The 16,969-nt window shown below is 46.2% G+C and overlaps 4 protein-coding genes across 4 annotated transcripts; 2 read left to right on the top strand and 2 right to left on the bottom strand.

Moving 5' to 3' along the window:
* Positions 1-1,620: 1,620 nt before the first annotated feature.
* On the bottom strand, positions 1,621-2,130 carry LOC135805745 (acylphosphatase-1-like). Its single transcript, XM_065319837.1, has one exon. The coding sequence runs from the start codon at positions 2,128-2,130 to the stop codon at positions 1,621-1,623; it is 510 nt and encodes a 169-aa protein (XP_065175909.1).
* Positions 2,131-2,459: 329 nt separating this feature from the next.
* Positions 2,460-3,583, top strand: LOC135804548 (5'-deoxynucleotidase HDDC2-like). The gene has a single exon (XM_065318439.1). It carries the CDS (start codon positions 2,727-2,729, stop codon positions 3,309-3,311), a length of 585 nt encoding a protein of 194 aa, XP_065174511.1. The 5' UTR covers positions 2,460-2,726; the 3' UTR covers positions 3,312-3,583.
* On the bottom strand, positions 3,359-9,319 carry LOC135804547 (cysteine-rich PDZ-binding protein-like). The gene is made up of 6 exons (XM_065318438.1): positions 9,026-9,319; positions 7,288-7,353; positions 6,860-6,968; positions 6,172-6,251; positions 4,637-4,654; positions 3,359-3,986 (listed from the first exon to the last, which is right to left on the bottom strand). Exons 1-6 carry the CDS (start codon positions 9,039-9,041, stop codon positions 3,922-3,924), a joined length of 354 nt encoding a protein of 117 aa, XP_065174510.1. The 5' UTR covers positions 9,042-9,319; the 3' UTR covers positions 3,359-3,921.
* A 232-nt stretch (positions 9,320-9,551) lies between these two features.
* On the top strand, positions 9,552-16,938 carry LOC135804545 (katanin p60 ATPase-containing subunit A1-like). Its single transcript, XM_065318436.1, has 10 exons — positions 9,552-9,900; positions 11,910-12,121; positions 12,385-12,685; positions 13,118-13,236; positions 14,008-14,113; positions 14,314-14,472; positions 14,703-14,829; positions 15,352-15,480; positions 15,782-15,908; positions 16,233-16,938. The coding sequence occupies exons 1-10, from the start codon at positions 9,727-9,729 to the stop codon at positions 16,429-16,431; spliced, it is 1,653 nt and encodes a 550-aa protein (XP_065174508.1). The 5' UTR covers positions 9,552-9,726; the 3' UTR covers positions 16,432-16,938.
* The last annotated feature ends 31 nt before the right edge of the window (positions 16,939-16,969 follow it).

The following is a 16,969-nucleotide window of genomic DNA, read 5'->3' as shown; positions in this document are numbered from 1 at the left end:
TCCTGCTGCAACAAGTCGGCTTCACTTTCCGGCCTTTGGTCTCACGTTGAGATCGCCTGACCTGTTCACTGTGCCGCTTGTCGACGTCCATTATCTTTCCGTCCGGCTGGTTCGAATCCGGCTCTCGAAGGACCAATGTTTTTACCTCTCGTCTTGATTCACCATTCCACAAACGGAACGTCGTTACTTTATTATTAGAAGACTGTATTATTACTCTTTCATTCTCATGCCAAACAGCTAACTCCTACTAAAACAAGAATGACCAAAAACTAGTGACCTGCACCACCGAGGCAGGAACCTAAAACTCTAAACACACCAAGGAAAACAAGCCCCTCTACGCCTACGGATCACGGACTACAATCCCGATCCTAGCGTAGCGGCAAATGATACAGTCATACTAGTACAAGTAGATGACAAAAGCGGTGCAGGTGTTAGGTGACAGCTGCATACGAATGCATGAAAGGGGTCAGACAGTTCATGTATCATGTGTACCGGCAGTTGTAACTGGAGCCGACTGAAAGTCAATACATCAATAGCAGTGTTAGTCATACATGAAGCCCAGACTACAGAAAGTGTAGCAGTGGATGCAAAGTAAGTTGCATACGACGGGTGTTGCTTGTCGCCAACGTCGCCTACGGGGGCAACACTAGTAGTCGGTAGTCAGAGCAACATGGCTAGTAGTACTAGTCTTATAAACATACAGCTGCAGTTACACCTCTGTGTGCTGCCGACATGAAATGGTATAGCTTTGCTCAATGGATGAACTCCATACATGATGAACTACCAGTAAGTTCCTTACACACGAGCTATTTCCGAAATTTTCTGCAGGAAGGAGTACAAGCATGTACTGATGTAGATACGGTGCCGCGGTTATGCAAGAAAGAGACACAAAACTACAAATGCAATCATTATCTAGGTCACCGTAGCCACTGTCTTGACCACAATCAGTAGACACTCCATTCGAATACACTCCATTCGAATACACTCCATTCGAATACACTCCATTCGAATACACTCCATTCGAATACACTCCATTCGAATATACTCCATTCGAATACACTCCATTCGAATACACTCCATTCGAATACATGTACAATAATGTACATTATTATATCCACTGGCACGAGTGCATACCGACACCGGTCACACATGCGTATTCACTCATCTGCACCACAGCTTCATGCGTAGCGGCACAGCCACGAAAACCACCGCCGTACTACATTGTACATAACTGGCTTCATACGCACACAAGCGAGCTGCAGCAAAGAGCACCATTGCCGATTCTATGCCGCCCGGCACTGAAGGCCGAGCATCATCACCGTGCGAACTACCAAGACAAGTCACAGTGAACTACAGTGCCACCAAGCTTTCAAGACAAGCTAAGGATTGATTATAGAGCCTGATTAGGGTGAGCCCTGAAAATATAGAACAGAAGCTTTGACTTTACTACTCAAGCCGATATGCGTCATAAATTAATTGTATCTTGACTTGGAGTATCATATCTGACAATTTTTCACACTGGAGGACGGAGATAATGAGAATCAATATTGTAAAGCTTGAAAGTATGCTATGAATCGTGGATTGCTCATGACAGACTTTTCGATGCTCTGGCAACCCTCGCTAAGTTGTCTTCTGTATTTCAAATGTTTTGTAACGACGTGTGTGAATGGTACGCTCACTCTTGAAACTGCACCGGTCAACTCTCGACCTGGGGCTTCCTTTCGTACGCAGCCACTGCTTCATGGTGTGGATGTTCTGCTGGGGACCCTCGATGGTACCTACGACTGTGTTGTAGATCGTGTTCCTTACCCATCCGGTCAGGCCGTGCTTCTCGGCGTTCTGCTTGGTGTGCTTTCTGAAGAAGACGCCCTGCACCTTGCCATGCACCTCGAACTCCACTGACAACAATTTGCCCTGCGCAGGACGAGCACCGCCGCTGACACCACCAGCAACAGCTCCAGCGCCAGCAGCAGCAGTAGCTGCTGCTGGTCTGCTCACACCGCCAGTCGCCAGGTTGCTGAAAAGCAGTTCGAACGAATGAAGAATTACCGACAGACAGAAGAATCCACACGCCAAGGCAACTACACTCTGCAGCAACGCCCAGGGAACGGAAGTCGTCTGGGTTCGCATCCTAAGTAAAGCATCTGAACTGAGTGAGGTGCTCGAACTGCACTGACGGTCGAAGAAGTAGAGATAAAGATGGGAAAAATTAGAATGCCAGTAACAAAAATGAAAAGGAGGAAATACTGTACTTGTGCGTGAATCACGTCTGTACTCATCAGAATACTGACAGTCTGTATCGATCACTGCACTAGTAATAATTATAATAGCGATCGCGCGCACGTGTCACAAACATGATCATATCAGGCTGCATGCGCGCAGCGAACACACATAACTTACTTCATAAGTCATTTTTTAATTTTTCAAAAACAAAAGAGAAATCGAAAGCACGTAGATCTACGTCTGTTAGCTGTGTCAGCTAGCTCCTAGTCTAGACCTAGTAGAAGGCTAGATCCTCTGAGTTGTTTTGTTTCTTGTACATGGAACTCGTTGTCCTCTTGACTTCAGTTCCTTGCTACAGATCTGCTTCGGGCAGGAGACGTGATACTTCACAAGCTACAGTCTGTGTCCAGCTCTGGATTGGTCGGCATGCTAATTTCTCATAGAAACTGTTGTATTTCATTCAACTAATTATTCGTTGAATTTTGAAAGTACTTCGAAATAGAATGGAAAATTTCTTCGCGTTTGCGGATTTGCTACGGTCATTGAAGACTACCAAGCGAAGGGGATGGGTTTTGAGAGGCGTTCATGATCCTGAAAGTGTCGCTGATCACATGTATCGAATGGCGATGCTTGCTCTGACCGTCGACACAACCAAGTGCAACGTCAGCCGGGAGCACTGCGCCAAAATGGCCCTGGTTCATGACCTGGCAGAGAGCATTGTGGGAGACATTGCGCCGTGTGACAACGTGCCGAAAGAGGAGAAGCAGAGACGTGAGATGGATGCCATGAAACACATACAGGAGTTGCTGCCGGCAGAGGCTGGTGCTGAAGTCCTAGCACTATTTGAGGAGTATGAGTCAGGGCAGTCACCGGCAGCATGTCTTGTAAAAGACCTTGATAAATTCGATATGATCTTGCAGGCGTACGAGTATGAGAAAGCTGACAAGCGCCCCGGTGGACTTCAGGAGTTCTTCGACTCGACCGAAGGAAAGTTTAAAACCGAGCTCGTGCAAGGCTGGGTGGCCGAGCTAAGAACGAAAAGAACTGAATGGATAGAACGCCAAACTACGTGTACCTCGCCTCAGTGAACAAAGCTCTGCCACAGAACAAACACTTCCAACACACTGTCACAAAGCCATGTTTACCCCATCAACATCCACGTTGTTTATCATTTTATATACATGTATTGATGACCACTCAGAAGCTATGTACAAAGCGAACAAAATATAGGAGGCAAAGCAAATTTTAAAAAAAGGCGGAAAGTTGTGCGTTATATATAATAATAATTATCATTCAAGCTCTGTACAAAATGCACACTGTATATATGTCGATATGTGAGTAAGTTCTATTGTATACGCTTTGTTCTGTCAAGAAGTTGAGTCTGTATGTACAAGTATGTACTGGAATTGAATGCACTATCAGCACTATACAGACTTGAAGATTGCACTATTGCAACAAACAAGTTTCCTGCTGGATATTGAGCAAGCCTTGGACAACAGGAACCACGGCCGGCCGTGGATGACCGAGGCCAAAATCAAAACAGTTCCAATACAAAAATTCTATTTACATAATAGGGCGGTGCTGATGGTTGTGCACCCACACCGGCCAGGGTAAAGGGTGAACGTAACTTGCATGGGAGAGGACCAGCCAAGTACACATGGGATGTGCATCATCGAAGCAATTGAAACCGCAGGCCAGCTACACGGATGTCTGCTTGTAGTTCTTTACGTCCACCATCTGTTTGCCGCACATTGCACAGATGCCTAATGCAACAGAAGACAAAATGAGAGAAACACAACGGACAGCATGTAAATCAAGTGCAAGACGGACGTACCAAAAATACAAAGCGCCGCTGGGCAGGTGAACGGCTAGAGTAACCAGAAGAAAAGTTGGCAATCATGCAAGGCATCAGGAAAACCGAACAAAATCATGATTTTTTTTACAAGAGATGCCATTTATTCAATTTCCAGCCCATGTGCATGTTTATTTGTATTTGTATTTTACGGATTCTACACAGGCCTTAGCCTAAATCAAGGGAGTCTCTGTTCTTCCCCGTTTAGAGCAGGCATGTAGTCGAAAATGAGAAGCTGTTGTCCCACCGCCACCCTCGGTGCTGTTTCATCAGTTCTTCCCTTTTTACAGCAGCACGCAATAATTATAACAACTGCTCAACAAAATCTGAAGAAGGGCTGAGGCTTCCTGTAGCTTCATCTCTGAAATAAAGAATTCGGGTGTACACATCCATTCCCGATGATGGCCAAGTGCCGAAACGTAAAATAACGGAACTGGTTCAGATGTGCAGCGCAATGGGAATGGGTGTGTCCACCTGAATTCCTTATTGCTCAACAAAAATCAAAAACACTGTCGGGCAAAGTCTGAGAAGGCAAGAAAAGCAAGAAGTATTCACACTCACCTAGCTTGTAGGAACACCCTGGAGTGGAAAGAAAGGAAGAAAAACAGGAACCAGTTGAATAACATTTACTAAAAGTCGACTAAGAAAAAATCATAGCCCAGTGCTGCAAAGCACCTTCCACTCCCTTTCATACTCATATGTGCTGTTTGGTGGAACCTTTCAGAGATGTGAGGTCAAAAGGCACTCCCAAGTCGATATAACTGCTATTGCAGAGTTTGTTCTGCAATCATACATGTTGCCTATCTGTAGCAGGTAAAGGCGACGGTTCGATACCGGAACGGCTTGACAGCCAAATTGGTATAGACCCAAACCGATCATCAGCGTTGATTGTTCACTCGAAATATGTTTGTGGAAGGAAACTGGCATGTTGAAGTTTGCTCTGAGGCCAGAGTCAATCGAACTGAGCCACTCCTTTGTGTTGACCCATTGCCTCCAAGTTGCCCAATTTTTTGCTTCAAATCAGAGGTGGCTCCAAACCGGACAGGGTTTAGAGTGCACGTCAAATTCACTCTGGGTCTGAAATTAGGTAATTGTTATCGCTCCACGACGGCCAGTATAGAGTAACAATAAGCCTTGTGTGTGCTTCCATTAGTTTTGATTGGTATGCGGTACTTTATTGGCGAGAGGCGAGCCGCTGTTTACCTGTGACAAGAAGTTGGTTTTTCGAAAGTCATAAAACTCAAGTCGCAGTGCGAAGGAACACGTCAAAAACTCACCTGCTTGGTATGGCGTTTCTGGTCATCGCAGAGCCATGAAATTTTGGCTCGGAGTATAACACATCTTAGTCTCACTGTGACATATGTTTTCTAATCAAAATACCAAGACTTGAAGAGAGAGAAAGTGAACATTGAGTCCGTTCCGGTTTGCAACCTATGTCCTATTTGAAACCGTCGCCTTTACCTGACAAAGAATGACACAAACCTGACTGCATTGCACTTTCAGTGTACCGGACATCATTCAGCACTGAAAGCCAAGGAAAGCTCAAGGCAAGTTTGCTGCAGAATCACAACCAGTTTCTGTATACAAGATCCGGATGCAGTAACTCCAGGATGCAAGCTCCACCTAAGGATTGCCCGGAAGGTACCCAAGCCGATCATAACATATTTCAAAGCTACCGTCCTACACACAGGTGCAAAAGAACTGGGGATGTGTAGTCCTGCAGTTTTATGGTACATTCCTTTGTCCACTGCCAACCCTGGTGGTCTCAGGTAATCAGAAGAACATTTGCAAATATTGGCAGACCATGCCAAGCTCTGCTGGCTCTCCCCACTTTGGACACGGACGAAAGCGGAAGATTCCCGTGCTTTGTCACTCACGCATTATGTACACGAGCCCAAACCTGACTTAGGGGTCCTTTAATAGCAAAATGCAGGGAAACTCAACGCATGCTGAACTTTACCCTCGTTGGTCATGGTGAACTGAAAAAGAACTACTAGTAACCTCTCCTCACAAAAAAATGGTCCTCTTCTCTTCCGAGAACTTTTCTACAAGAGCAAGACGTCTTCAAGAATAACAGAGTGCACCCTGCAACTAACCTTGACAGTAGTGTGAGCCTTGCTGGTGGACAGCCTGCTTGCAAACTTTGCACTTCTCAAACTTCGCATAGGGCTGAAACCTGGAGAGATTGAAAGTCAGAAAGCACTGCAGTCATGAGTAAATAGGAAAAGAAAAACTTCACAAAATAAAGTAACAGCTCTGAATAGTTGACAGTCTCAGGCCAAGGCAGAAGCTTGGCCACAGGAACTTGTGCCGTCAACAGAACAAGTGACACAGAACAGGCTGTGTAAGGCCTGACCCAACAGATCATTCTGCACAGTAAAACTTGCCACGGGGGGGGGGGGGGGGGGGGGCGACAAGGCAACTGACCACCTTTCCCGGAGGACCACAAATGGTACATGTACCATGTCTAGTCAAATGCACCTGGACAGGGCAATCACCTGTACACAGGGAAGTTCAGCGGTCACCTTAGAAAGGCTTCATTGTAGACATACATGTCTATTTCCTCTGTGCTGCGCTGATGAGTTCACAAAGAACGAAACAGCATGCTGTCCGCAGATTGAGTAGTGTCTACATTGAACATATCTGAGAAAACTGTGGTTTACTAACGGGCAGATTTTCATATAACAGGTATATAACAGTTATGATGTGTTTTAATTGATACGGAAGAGGAGAATCCTAGTCAGGTAAGGACAATTTTGGCTGCACCATGGTCGACTGCCTCACCTAGTTTTGCGACCTGACAACAGTTTGTTCTCCCCAAGTTTCCGTGTTGGGCCACCAGATGAACTTGACGCCGCAGCTGAGGCGGAAGCGGATCCAGATGCTTTTGGTCCTGAAGGTGGACACGTAACAACATTGAATGATGGAGTCAAATATAATGATTCGCATCCTATTTAAAAAAAGTCATATACTCAGTCCTCGTGGAAAACTAGTGGAAGTACCAAAGGGAACAAAGACAGAGTGTTGTGCTGACAAGCATACAACCAGATCTACATGACTGTGACATGGAAGAGAAGCAGCTTGCTAATATCTTGAATCATTACTAGTTCACTGTATACTTGACACACAGGGGGCAATGGCCTATCTAGCAGTAATGCTGTGCACATCTATAAGGGGCACACATACGCATCACATCGCCATGTTTCGCTTACTGACTACATTACGAGCTCCGTCTCTCCACTTGTCGGGGCATGCGACCGTGCCCAATTTCTTCTCGCCTAGTTGCAAAGAAAGTGGGAGTAACGACACAGTATTAGATAGCTCATACTACACGTCGTTCTCGCCGTGATTAAGATAACATTGATATAAATATTAAATACTCTAATTTCAGAAATTTTCGGTGCTCAATATTTTCGGTATGAGGGCAACAGACTAGGTTAGGTGAACAGAAATTTTCGGTACAGAGAAGCAATTCCCAATTGGATTATGTGTGTTAGTGTTTGTTCGGTGTCTTGAAATTTTAGGTATGAAACAGACGCACCGAAAGTACCGAAAATAAAAGTACACCGAAAATTTGTGAAATTAAATTTGTGAAATTACAGTACATGTAAGTGAAACCTGTCTAAGCCGACCGCTCAAGGGACCTTTAAAACGTGGTCTCTGTTACCAGGTGGTCTCCTTATCCAGTGTCATTGACTGGAAGTAGCATCCCTTGGTGCTGGTTGCAATGGTCTTCTGGGGCAGGTGGTCGCCTTATTGGAGTGGTCATCTTGACAGGTTTTACAGTAGCGGTCGAAAGGGTAGGCCGGGTTCACTTCAAAACCACTCAATTGCATACATTACGGATTGTTTATACTTTTCTTTTTAGTAATTGATGGTACCGACAGAAAGCTTTGGGAAATTGAGATTGTGCAAATGCTGCGTACTACAAGCAGTGTGGTCATAGAGTAGATGCAGGTTGTTGTTATTTCGTGCTTTACAAGTCTCGGTGTGGTAATTACGTGTATGATACAAGTCCGTTTGTGTATGTCATCATGACCGAGTCATAAAGTTACCACTCACGTACTTCGAAGTACTACCCTGTCCAATCGCATGTAGTGACAAGAGTACATGAAAACCAGAGTGTGCAGCTCGGATGGGTTGCTGTCACGGCGAAATTCCGTGATTACATCATTTTAGTGATGTAGTGCGTACAAGCAGGATTCAAGCAGGTCTCTTTCTGCACAACTGCAGCTCAGTTGTACGCACTACGCCATTTCCCGCCTCAGATCTGGGCCAAATATGATGTAATCACGGAATTTCGCCGTGACAGACACCCATAGCAGAAAAGGCCCCAAGCTGCACACTCTGGTTTTCATGTACTCTTGGTAGTGATAATCGTCTATAGTGATCAAGTCACACTTATTCAAACACCAACGTTATGATCTCTACCTGTACACACCTGGCAATATGGCCGTAAATACACGCCTGCCCACACACACTCTCTAAGCTTCAAATGTGCTGCATGTAGTACTAGTATACTCAGTTAGCTCTTGTCCTTTGCTAGTATTTCATTCAAATACTGAAATAGCAGCCAGTGAGAGTCGGTGCCCTGTACCTGATTTCGTGTGCGCGTTGTGCTAGCCACAGTGCATGAGGACACTCCAGTTATACACCATCACTCGACTAAACAAAATACACAAACATTGGACGTGCGTGTGTGTGTGTGTGCGTGCGTGTTTGTGTGTGTGTGTGTGTGTGTGTGTGTGTGTGTGTGTGTGTGTGTGTGTGTGTGTGTGTGTGTGTGTGTGTGTGTGTGTGTGTGTGTGTGTGTGTGTGTGTGTGTGTGTGTGTGTGTGTGTGTGTGTGTGGTGAAATGCATGAGCATATAGGGTGCCCGAAACCCAACCTGATAGCTGATAGCCTATAATTATAGGGTGACCGTTTGACCACTAGTTATAATAGACTTACATTTGGAACAAACCATAGCGACACCAACTTCTGCGACAATCTCACAGAGCTCTGATGGGGAAAGACTCCGACTGACTAAAGTGAAGAGGATGAAGTACACTATCGCGACAGAAATTCCAAAGCTAATTCTTCCAATACTGTTGCTGCTATACTGCCAGGATGATCAAGAAATGGATACAACAAACATTCGTTTGCAGCCACCAGGACAAGACGAGGGTCTTCTTTGTGATGTGCCTTCGACTTCGTGCCACAAAGACTGTTTTTGTTGATATCTTTTTCGAATGTTTTCTGATATGAGTGATGACTCGACTCGGAGATCGAGATGAGTCTCTAGACGTCTGAAGATCGTCTATCACTCTGATGACGTTACAGTGATGATGATGTAATCAAGACGTAACGGCATATAAAGTAGCATAGCTAGCAGCAAGAGTACATTGTACTCTTGCTAGCAGGTAGTTCGAAAGATTTTTTAGGTCTTTCATTCGTTGTCATGGCAGTCAAAGCAGAAGTTCGCGGCGCTGGCTCCGAAGCGTCATTTGTTTGAAGAGGAAAACGGGGTAGGACGAAAGAAAACGGTGATCTTGAGTTCAAGTGAACTTTCTCGGTACTTTATTGTTACTTGAACTTCCCAGGCTGACAAACACGTAATACTAGTACAGTAGTGGTGGCATTCTTCCTTGGTTCTCAACCTCATCGCAAATATGGCTTCTCAAGTCACCGTAAGCGGCATCTGTGAGAATACTAAGATGGCGCGGGAGAATGCACTGCTTGGTTCTTACGACGGTGCTGCGGTGTATTATCAGGCGGTGCTACAGCAAATCCAGAAGCTCATGCAGGGCATTCGAGAAGCAGATCGCAAGGAGAAGTGGGTAAAGGTGCGTTCACACGTACGCACACGCGCATACACGCACAAACACACACAAACACACACACACACCACACGCACACGCACACGCACACACACACACACACACCATACACACACACACACACACGCACCATGTACCATGGCATGGACTCTTATGCGCCCGTCGTAAGAGAAGCACGCAAAATCTGCAAATACACTGGATAGGGCCTTGACTAAGGTAGAACAGTTGAAAAGTTGGACGTCCTCCGCGAGGGACAACCCAAGGAATTAAGTTTTCTCTGCCGGAGTCTATTGGTTCACAGCTGCAACCTGCTCGAACTGGGCATACCATGCTGCCCAGTTGTCCTCTAGTCGACCGGCGTATTTGGCTGGGGTGGCCCGGTTGTGGACGTGATGGGCGGGCGCAGGAGCAGCGGTGGCTGGCGCAGCAGCGGGTTGAGCCATAATGATTGAGTTAGGTACCGAATAGAAAAAAAGACTGACGGTTCGTATGCAGTTTGGGGACGAATTCACATGTCGCTGCCACCAATTGTAATAGGTAGCCGAGAGGTAAGAAGGAGGCACGTCAATCAACACACGAACGAGGCAATGTAGTATCTGTATTCGAACGTACTCCGGTACACACCTGGAGTTAAAAGGCAATAAAGTGAAGGCAAGAAGTGAGCTTACTCCGATACACATCTGAAGGTTGGAGCTACTCTGTTGTACTCGATTCTGTTGTTCTATCACCTTGTGTGAACAAAGACAAAAGACCAAGAAACTAAGAAAACTACAAGGATAGGCGTTGGTGCAAAAGAAGCCAGTACAAAGATGGGATCCCGGGTTTGCCCACATGCATACGCATAGAATCCTGGCTGGGTAACAAGAATATTTGAAGGGCACGCATAAGGACACGTACGTAGGGCCTGCAGGGTACAACAGGAACGCATATAATTATTATAAGACATTTGAGGTACCTAAGCAGAACACAGTAGATGCAGTGCAGACCCCGAGAGCATCGTACATGGATAGTCAAGTCCATAACAGTACATGCGTAGATACGGTAGTAATGCATACAGGTATGATGATGTAATGCATACAGGTATGATGATGTAATGCATACAGGTATGATGATGTAAACTAGCAAAGAAGCGTAGTAACTACATGGTATGTGTATCCAGCAAGCGCAAGGGAAACACAAGTGGTGAGAAGTGATATAATTAGCTTTGTAGGCTTGTCAGCAAAGAAGTGACAAGAGTCGTGCAGAGCAGCAGTGCGTGTACATGTGACATGATTAGAGGTTAAAAAAAAGAAGATGTACAGTGAAACCTGTCTAAGACGACCACTCAAGGGACATGCAAAATGTGTCTACATTGCCAGGTGGTCTCCTTATCCAGGGTCATTTGACTGGTAATAGCATCCCTTGGTGCTGGCTGCATTGGTCTTCTGGGACAGGTGGTCGCCTTATCCGATCCCGGCCAAGTGGTCGCCATGGCAGGTTTTACTGAAGTAGTCAAAAGCAGTTCAGTATAAGCAAGGCAGGGATATTACAATAGTGATGTCACCATGATCACAAAACATTTGCAAAATACTGCATGTACATGTACAACAAAAATGTACTTGTCGAATCGCTGACTCAAGAGTTCTTGCTCGCTAGAGCTTTGTTGTGGGTACAGCACTGCTCGCGAGCGTCCGAAAACACTGAAAACCAAAAAAAGTGCTGACGGACTTTTTTCGAAAATCCGGTAGATGTTATAGTTTTTCCGGTATACCGAGACGAAAGGGAGTTTTCCTGGATTTTCCCGGAAATTCCGGTAGGGTTGGCAAGTATGGCAGTGAGGAGGGAGAGGCGCGATGAGCACTGCACCTTGCCCTACCATGTGCACAGTTAACCAAGAAGATCTTGTCTAACTCCTGCTGCCTCTGGCAGAAGGTTTTGACTTCATGTAAATTTTTCCTTTTACGGTTTCAATACACCATTTCAGCATAGTAATACGTCAATCATTGATACCGGTACGTGCTTTATGACACTTGCAGGTCAGGCAGCAGATTCAGATTGAGTACGAGCTGATCAAAGACCTGATGGGCATCCTGTCCAGCTTCAAATCGGACCCCAGTGCCGGTAGTGATCGCTCGGCCGCTGGCGGCGGAGGTGTCGGGCATGGTCAGCGCATCAGGCCTCACGTGTCCCCGCCATCACACCAGCAAGAGCAACCAGCCGACCCTGACGTCTGGCCTGCTCCAGAGAAGTAAGTGTACTCACCTTGCAGTTCTCAGGATTTCATCATGAATTTCTCGCCTATGTCTTCGCTTTGAACATGTTGTGTGGAGTGGAGACAGAGGAGGTAGGTAGGTAAGGTTAGGTGTGGTGGAGGGAGCAGTGACTTTAAAACACTTTATAATGAAAGCATTCTGGCCAAGACTTCATGTTTTGGTTGTTCCGGTCAAGAGAGGGGTAGGATTCATATAACCGCTGCAAATGTGTGTTTAATTTGCGATGTTGCTAAAACAGGCAGCCGGCCCGCGTGAGCAAGCCTCCAGCACGGCGTGACAACCCGCCGCCGGGTCGAGCTGCTGTCAACAAACCCAGTGGAGCAGCAGCACCGCGCCGTGGCGGTGGCGGCGGTAATGGTCCCGGCTACGGAGCAGTGGCCGGCGGAGGAGCCGGTGCAAAGGCATCGCCGGCCGGCGGACGTTCAGCAGCACCCGGTGGTAGAAATGCGCCGCCTGCGTCCAAGCAGGCAGGGCGAGGAGCTGGCGGTGCCGCTGCTGGTGGAGCTGGAAAAGCAGCTGATGGCAACAAAGATAAAAAGGCAAGTACATGATACCCTAAAACTGTGTGACTAGGAAAGCAATACTTGCAAATAGTAAAAAAACAAAAAAAAACATTATTATGTTCATTAGTTTGAGGGACTGGAAAGGGAAAGTCTGAAGCAAAATATGGATTGTCACCACCAGAACTGAAACCAGGGACCTTCACTGTATGTTGTTCACATCTATAGTAGTTGTAATGACATACCGTACTACACAGTCATGCTTCTTTCTCCATCGCACTTGAGCTAAACTTCATAGATACAGCCACTGTGCCATGACTGTGTACATGTGTATCTGTAAAGATACAGCCACCATGCCATGACTGTATCTGTATAGATACAGCCACCGTGCCATGCCTGTGTACATGTGTATCACTGTGCCGGTATTGCGAGAGAGAATTTGGCTCCCTGTTCTTCGATCTGCGTGCACAGGGTGGTAATCCTCACGACGACAAACCGATTCCGCAGAAGTTTGAAGCCGGTGGTTATGACAAGGAGTTGGTGGAAATGCTGGAGCAGGACATCGTCCAGCATAACATCAGTGTGCACTGGTACGTGTGATACTTGATTGAGCAACAGACCACTGTGTTATGATGCTGGTATTTTATATATACCGTCAAACCTCGCTTATCCGGTCCTCTTTTTCCGGATCCCTCGCCATCCGGAAAAAAATAGCTGGTTACAGATTTACAGCATACGTGATGCATCCAACATCATCGGACCATTGGTGTTCGATTATCCGGTTCCCTCACCTATCCGGATATTTTTGCGGAAACGAATGTGTGTGGTTTGGCGAGGCCTGACTGTATTCCTAATACACGTTGCACCTCTTTTTCGCTAAACTGTGTGGCCAAAGAAGAGTGTGAACCTCGCTATTCCAGTGCACATGCATGAAATGATACATGTATGACAGAGGCCTGAATGGCAATGTGACTTGTATCCGCGAAAAATCGATTCTTTCTATCCGTGTCAGCATGGCAGCTTTGTGTACATCATTCAAGTTCTATCGTGTTATGGCATCGTTGTTATCACTTTCTTGCCAGCGCTTGTATCTGTAGTTTCCTTCAGCACAACAGCTGCTATGTACCAGCGTGTTGGTTCGAGACGTCTGTGCTTCAACTAAGCTGTGAACTAAAAAATATTGACTGTGAAGGGCACGGACAGATTTGTTGTGTTTTGCTGTCCCGACTCCGTTGTGCCTTCTTCAGCCAGTAAGAGAAGTATGAGATACTATGGTGCATTATGGTCATGCTGTAGAATTTGTTTTAGCAATGTCTTTCTGCTGCACCTGTGTTGGTTTCCTTGTGTCCCGCTGTGTTCAGGGATGACATTGCGTCGCTTACCGAAGCCAAGCAACTTCTGAAAGAAGCTGTTGTCATGCCGCTACTGCTTCCTGACTTCTTTCAAGGTATCCGTCGACCGTGGAAGGTATGAACATTGCATTGCGAGCTTGCTGTGGTGCTTGCACCTGAGGTTTGTGTGTTACGCTGTGCTGAGATTCTTGGGCGACACGTACGCCGCTAGCACTGTAACCTTAGTGCTGTGTGAATGTTCGTTGTTTTCTTATGACTGTGAGTTTCCGGTATGCCCCGCTCTCCTGCGCTCGCCGCTGCTGTCTTTGCATTCAGGGTGTACTGATGGTGGGCCCACCAGGCACAGGCAAGACTCTGCTGGCCAAGGCGGTTGCAACTGAATGCGGCACCACTTTCTTCAACGTGTCCTCGCAATCACTGGCGTCCAAGTATCGCGGCGAATCGGAAAAGCTTGTCCATCTTCTCTTCCAGATGGTCAGTACTGCGAAGCACTCACAGGCATATCACTGCATCTACTGGATGTTGAATGACTTCAGTCCCTTCGTGTATTTTTTAGGCTGAGCTGAGTTTTTGTTTGTTTGTACTGTTCATACTTACTCAACATGCTAGTAGGGTTACTGATATGTTTTACTTCAAAGTACTTGCATCATTTTCACGCCTACCTGTATCTCACGTCTGTGTTAAAAATGTCGTTCATGTCTCAGGCACGGTTTTATGCGCCGAGCACCATCTTCATCGATGAGATTGACGCCATTGCAAGTCGCCGTGGCGGTGAGAGTGAACATGAATCCAGCCGCCGTGTCAAGAATCAGCTTCTGGTTGAAATGGATGGTGAGTTTATAAACACTAAGTGCAGAACAACTGCAATCCCTCGCTTATCCTCCCTCCCTTTTTGCCCAGGTCTGCTGCAAACAGATGTGTGGATATGTTGAAACAGGTGGATGATTGAAATCCGTACGTTGCTTCACGCTCATCAGTATTTCAGCATTGCTCTTACGGGTGTTCAGTGCAGTAGGTGTCTATGGGTTCCCCCTCCTTCATTAGACCATGCTTTCATTACAGAATTGCGGATAAGTGTAGCGCGGATAAACGGCGGTGTACTTCGCATGCGGTGAAGACTCTTTCCTAGTTATTTTTTCCACTTTTGGCCCCAGTTTGAAGCAAGTTACGGTATTGTCGCAGAATCTCTACTAGACGTTTTCTGCGTGTCAGTGTGTGTATTCGATCGAGGGGATGGGGACCTCATTAGGGTAACACATATCCATGGATGTGTGACTGTATGTGTATGCATGTGTTTGACTGTGTGTGACTGTATGTGTTTGACTGTGTGTGACTGTGTGTATGTGTTCGAAGGTGTGGACGGCGCCACTGGGGATGCCGGCAAGATTGTCATGGTCCTCGCCGCGACGAACTTCCCATGGGACTTGGATGATGCGCTGCGACGTCGACTGGAGAAGCGAATCTACATACCTCTCCCGGATGGTACGTTTTGACTAGCAAGGCCGCAAGCCTCACTATCTTGAGATAGGCTTCCTGATTCTTGATTCTAATGTTTGCTAAAAAAATACTTGCTATTCGTACAGCTTGGCATTTCGACTGTATGTGGTGTCATCAGCAGGGCTCAGATTGACTGGCCCAACTGATCACAATGAACTTTGGTGAGCAACTAAAGAAAATGATGCTTTAGAATGCCCAATCAGCATCTACTGAGATCAACCTGGTGTTGTTCCTTCTCCTACACTGATTTTTCTTTGATATCACTTGCCTTCTTATTGTTTTACAGTCGACGGCCGTGAGCAGTTGCTGCACATCAATCTCAAGTCTGTGCCTATGGACAGCGATGTGGATCTGCGTGCAATTGCTGAGCAGTTGACCGGCTACAGTGGCTCTGATATCACCAGTGTCTGCAGGTACGTGTCGTGTACGCTACCCGATTGCCATGCTAGAGAGTTAGGAAGTAGTTGTTTTGTGTGGGTTACATGTACATGTAGTGAGGGCATTGTTCACGGTCAGTTGTGCATGAAGTGATGATGTGTACAATGTATGGATATGTGTGCTACAGAGAAACTCGCTCTAGGTGTCAACTCCTTCCTCGTATACCTTATTACCAGCAGATATAACGCTACAGTACTACTATAGTCTCATGGATTCCTTGTGTTGTGACTGGTTCACTATCTCGGAGTTTCCTTTCCTTATCTTCCTGCCTTTCTTATCTATGTTGGGGCTCGCTGCAGGGATGCCTCCATGATGAGCATGCGTCGTCGCATCGAGGGTTTAACACCAGAAGACATCAAGAAATTGTCCAAGGATGAGCTCGAGATGCCGGTGACAAAGAGCGACTTTGATCTGGCCATCAAGAAGGTGAATAAAACCGTCTCGCAGCAAGACATCGAGAAGTATACAAAGTGGATGACAGAGTTTGGCTCGACGTGAAGTTGCATCTCTCTCTCTCTCTCTCTCTCTCTCTCTCTCTCTCTCTCTCTCTCTCTCTCTCTCTCTCTCTCTCTCTCTCTCTCTCTCTCTCTCTCTCTCACTCACTTTGTTCATGATGCACTGGTGCCAATATGCCACTATTTTATTTTGTTATTTTACTTGCTCTCCGCTAATACCTTGTTAGGAATTCATGCCAAGCGGGATCTTGGTGTGCTGGTGCTTGATAAGAGCCTCTCGTCTCTCAACTGTTTGCTCTTCAGTTTGACTGGAACTTAGAAGAGATGCTAACTTCATATTAACCACGCACTGGTATTCGTGACTGTGTGTGCGTGTGTGTGTGTGTGGTGTGTGTATGTGTGTGTATGTGTGTGTGTGTGCGTGCGTGTGTGCTGTGTACCATTTTGCTTATTACTTCAGTACTGACTTTACCTCTCCTGCTGGGCAGATGCCTCATACTTCACATGAAAAAATAACTACACTACACAGATCAAGTGTGTCGTGTTCTTTCTTCTTCTTTTTTATCTTATACCGTACTCGT

This window comes from Sycon ciliatum, chromosome 1, assembly GCF_964019385.1.
Source record: "Sycon ciliatum chromosome 1, ocSycCili1.1, whole genome shotgun sequence".
Lineage (NCBI taxonomy): Eukaryota > Metazoa > Porifera > Calcarea > Leucosolenida > Sycettidae > Sycon > Sycon ciliatum.
The sequence above is the reverse complement of the archived record's forward strand: the minus strand, read 5'-3'. Positions and strand labels throughout refer to the sequence as shown.